General features: G+C 44.7%; 1 protein-coding gene across 3 annotated transcripts; it reads right to left on the bottom strand.

Annotated features, from left to right (window-relative positions):
* Window positions 1–1,246: 1,246 nt before the first annotated feature.
* On the bottom strand, window positions 1,247–4,475 carry LOC134018287 (uncharacterized). Of its 3 annotated transcripts, XM_062458173.1 has the most exons (10): window positions 4,063–4,472; window positions 3,837–3,919; window positions 3,537–3,710; window positions 3,229–3,386; window positions 2,823–3,021; window positions 2,619–2,715; window positions 2,284–2,455; window positions 1,907–2,083; window positions 1,634–1,785; window positions 1,247–1,505 (listed from the first exon to the last, which is right to left on the bottom strand). In XM_062458173.1, exons 2-10 carry the CDS (start codon window positions 3,881–3,883, stop codon window positions 1,407–1,409), a joined length of 1,275 nt encoding a protein of 424 aa, XP_062314157.1. In that variant the 5' UTR covers window positions 3,884–3,919; window positions 4,063–4,472; the 3' UTR covers window positions 1,247–1,406. The 3 variants fall into 3 exon arrangements, with proteins under 3 accessions (XP_062314157.1, XP_062314156.1, XP_062314158.1); XM_062458172.1 differs by having other exon boundaries at window positions 3,837–4,471; XM_062458174.1 differs by lacking the exons at window positions 1,247–1,505; window positions 1,634–1,785 and having other exon boundaries at window positions 1,946–2,083; window positions 2,588–2,715; window positions 3,837–4,475.
* Between the last annotated feature and the right edge of the window lie 8 nt (window positions 4,476–4,483).

Genomic DNA, 4,483 nt, shown 5'->3' with positions numbered 1-4,483 from the left:
TTCTCTCCTCCTCTCTTTCCTTGCTCCTGTGTGCGTTATTCCGTCGACATCTGAAACCGGTCTCGGCCCCCCCCTTCTCCACCATCTCTCCTCTTCCCACAGTCTGGTTCTCATTTACTCTTTTTTGAGCCTGAAATTTGAGGCAAAGTAAAAACGTTGAAAAGATTCCTAGTTTTTTTTTTACCCCCACAAAGTCAACAAATACTGGCTTTTATTGAAGCATTGTATAACTATTCTTAATCAATGTGAACCCTAATAAATAGTCATAAAAAATACATTGAAAAAAGACAAAGGTGGAGACAGAGCTGCGGGGTCACCGACGTCGTCCACGGGTTGACCCAGATTTCCACAGTTGGCCCAGTAGCGAAAAACGGTCAAACGGTCGTGTGAATCGGTAATTATACTAACAGGCTATTTAGTAATATAAAGCCGTTACCTTTGGAGAATAAATGCTTGCAGGTGTGTTGCCCCATAATGTAGGCATTAAGCTACAATACACACACTTTATTTCAATGTTTATAGAGCAATATAATCTGCAGTGTCCGATATATCCAATTAACTATTAATACAAATGTTAACTTCCTATGGGTAGTGTCTGGGGGTGAAGGCCAGTGGACACTAGACCGAGTCTGCTCGCTGGTATTTCCTGTGGCTCTCTGTGTGTTTGTATCCTCTGGAGTGGATGGTTGAGTCATTGAGATCTCCAGCTGCAGACTTCAGACCAGGGAACGTTTATTAGCCAGGAAAGAGATTATAGAGGGAATGCTTGCCAGAGGAAGGCTGAGACTCTGAAGCATCCACATATCCTTCCAGTGCAACATATATGCACCCATAGGTCACATCTGGGATGACAGGACCATGTGGATTCAGGGGTTTGTGTGGAGCTGTCTTAGAGGTGAAAAGAAAAATAAAGGAATCAGACATCTAACAAGATCAGGTTTGTATTCTGCATCACAGAAATATTCATCCAAAAACACATACTCAAACTTATAATTAGTCAGAATGACAGAAAAGTATGTGGCATTCAAACAATCTGTTAAAAATAGTTTGATTCAGCAAGAGTGGAATAACTCATGTACAGTATGACCAGTTCAGAGGGTCATTCAAAACTGGCAGCTGTGCTCCACCCAACAGCAGATGAACTTCACACCTCAAACCAGTAGGTGGTGGTATTGCTGACAAAGACAGTGTTATTTAGTCTTACAGAAGCAGTCCTTCAAAAGAAACATCAGAAAAACACAAAATGGTTTGTTTAATTTTATTTTAAGCCCAATTAAAATACATATTAGTGAAAAGAGTACTGACAGAAAACATTAAATTTATAAAAACATCCCTAAACTAGTTGTGATAATAATCAGTCTTTCCTAATCTGTCGGTAATCTGTGTACAGTCATACAAATGATAGATCAGTCCTTGTACTGCTGGTGTTCCCTTCTCGAGTTGAGGTTTCTGTGTACATCAGGCCCCAGCACAGATGACCTGCGGTTCCTCAGATTGTAGCGAGGCTGCGGAGGAAACTACATATTACTGCCTGTAGTTTTGGGATAAGAAGTACAAGAAACTCATATAGGTGTGATGGTCATGTGTCCCAATCCTTTTGTCCAATGAGAGAGGTGAAAGAACGTGTCCCCACCTTGTCCTCCACCAAGATGCTGTAGACCACCGGGGAGGAAGGAAGCCGTCTGGAGGTTGAGGAGCGCCGCTGGCGTCTCGCAGGACTAGCTGGAGCTTGACTAGTTTCCACTGCAGCACCAGAGCTGCTAGACAGGCTGTCATATAGCCAGTCTAACACAAACACACACACACTCAATCCTAATGAGTCTTTTCATCAACTGATCCAACCCTAATTGAAAGAACTACAAAGAGTTACTAAAGTACAGGAGACTAACTATGCTGTATTCATCACCTCCATTTGAGCGCTTAGATGTGTGAAGGTTCTGTACTGCTGTAGAGTCTATTATCACAGTAGAGGACCAAGGGACCAAGCTGCATTCCTCCTTTTCTCTCTCCCTCCTCCTCTGACGTTCACACATCTGACTATTCTCTTCACCTTTGTGTGTCTCCAATGACTCTGAGAGACTCTCTGGTCAGAAAAAAAACAGACAGCAAGAAAGACAGGGACAGGGAGATGTACACATGCATACATGAAGACAGATAGACAAAGAGAGAGAGAGAGTGACATACATAAACTGACAAAGTGTAAAGTTGAAGCACTGGTAGTTTTTGTGCATGTACTATGCTGACATCTCATGGTACATCTAGTATTACCCTCCAGGCACCTACCAGCCTGCTGCAAAGCCAGCTTCAGGCTGGACTGGGTCTCTCTGAGCTGAGTCAGGATTTCCAGACTCTCCTTGGTCACGTCTCTGAACCGAACAACACAGAAGACCAGGACAAGAAGTCCCACCAGAACCATCACTCTCCTCAGAATTACCACCAAGAAGCTGACCTGCTCCTAAACACACACACACACACACACATTGGGAGAGTACATTGTATAAGGTTAGCAGATTACCTGATATAGTTACTTAATAGTAGACCGCTATTTAATATTTCCTTTCCCCTTAACTGATGTGGGTTCCCCTACCTAGCCACAGGTTTAAGTTTGTCTGCCTCACCATCTGCTGGTATCCGGGGTTGGAGTCATCTAGCACTGCCCTGCAGATAATTCTCTCTAGGTATACGTTCAGACCCACCAGACCGAAGAGAACCAGCCTGAATAAAACAGAGCAGCCACTCAAGGAGACTTGGGTGTTCATAGAACCTGAATGGAAAACTATTTTGTAACCGGCTGTTGTACACAACTGATTATGGCCGCCTACCTGGCACTGGAGGTGCGCCGTGTGGAAGTGAGGAGGAAGGCAGTGCAGAAGGCCAGGGAGTTGTAGAGCACACAGTTTAGGGTGTGGGACTCAGACAGGATGAAGCTCTGCAAGAAAGTGACGCGGTTGAATATCTCTGAGAAGGCCACTTGCTGCTCGTGGGCTGTCAGCTTCATCTCAGCAAACACCTCCCTCAGACCTGGAGAAAAGGAGGAGAAGGGAAATGAAGGAGATAAGAGGAGGATTAGTGGGGGGCAATATAAGAGAGGGGAAAGGGAGGAACAAGAAGGGTGAAAACAGGAAAAGATAGAAGAGTAGAGGAGGAGCCATGCGGGGAGAGAGGAGGGGAGAAAAAGTCAGAAAGGGAGAAAGGGGTGATTTTTGAAACTGAAGGTTTTGATGCCACCTTGAGTGGAATGATGCAGGGTGTGTTTGAGCTCCTCTCCATTGCGTAGGATGGTCTCCTGTGACTTGAGGGCAGCACTCTGAGCCTCCACCAGATCCTCTGCCATCCTCTGTGTAGAAGTCAGCTTCTCCACCACTCCTGCGGAGCTCTCGGTTAACCTGTAAGACAAAACAAATACACCAAATGTAGCAACATAGCTTATCTGGAGCTACATCTTATTTGGTCCAGTAGCATATGGGACTGCGCTAAGAGGCTATGAATTCATTCAATTTCACCCTTTTTCGATATCTTTCACTGAATCACCTGACCTGTGTATGGTGTTTTCTGCCTGGTGCTGCCAGCTCTCACTCTGCAGGTAGTGGCAAATGCTGTGGGCATGGGTGAAGAACTCTGTGTAGGCATTGAAGGCCACTGGATCCATGTCTCTGGTGCAGAAGCTGACTTCACTACCCTCTGGACACTCAGGGAAAGGCCGGTTGGACCTGAAAGATAAAAACAAAAAAAAGATATCACTGGAAGCAGCGTTAGATTTGAAGGTAATAGGCTAAGAACACAATGAGTTATGTAGCTAAACATGTACGTGAATGAATTATTTTGTTTTATTTGACCTCTGCAGGTGGCAGTGAGTAAAGCGCAGAGCAATCCTGCTTTGCATATCCGCAGTGAATTCTTGACAGCGTGCATTGATGTTCTGTAAAGCAAGAGACCAACATTCGCCGTAGCGTTGGGCAGCAAGGTTTTGAAACTTCTGCAACTCCACTCTCCCCTCTTCAGCGACGTTTGCAGCGAATTCAAGTCCACATAATTGAAACCCAATTATGAACAGAAACATACCCCGCATGTTGTTGTCAAGTTGTATCAATAGGTCTACACAATTATAAAATTGTTGAATTTAGAAAACAGCAGGATTTCAATTGAGGTGCTCAGCTATCAGTGTGCACCGTGCTCACACCTGGGACGTCACGCAAAGGTGACAGAAGCCAGGATACATCAGATTTAAGAGGCCCACGCGGATACGGTTGTGGAAGGAATCTTTGCAAGATAACTGGACAGTAAAGCATACAGACCGTCTACATTAAATGAGAGCGTTTGATCTGCCCAGTTAAGAAGTTCTGTTTTATTAAGAGCAATAACTTCACGTTAGTTGGCTTGCTCTCATGCTTGCCACTCGGCACCGGTTCTTGCAGAATTAGATTTCTATAATGGTATTTCAGGCACCATGTCTCATGCATGCTGCAGATTGAGACGGTGTCCT

The sequence above is a fragment of the Osmerus eperlanus genome, chromosome 4, assembly GCF_963692335.1.
Source record: "Osmerus eperlanus chromosome 4, fOsmEpe2.1, whole genome shotgun sequence".
NCBI classification, from domain to species: Eukaryota; Metazoa; Chordata; class Actinopteri; order Osmeriformes; family Osmeridae; genus Osmerus; species Osmerus eperlanus.
This window is presented reverse-complemented; position numbering and strand designations above follow the sequence as displayed.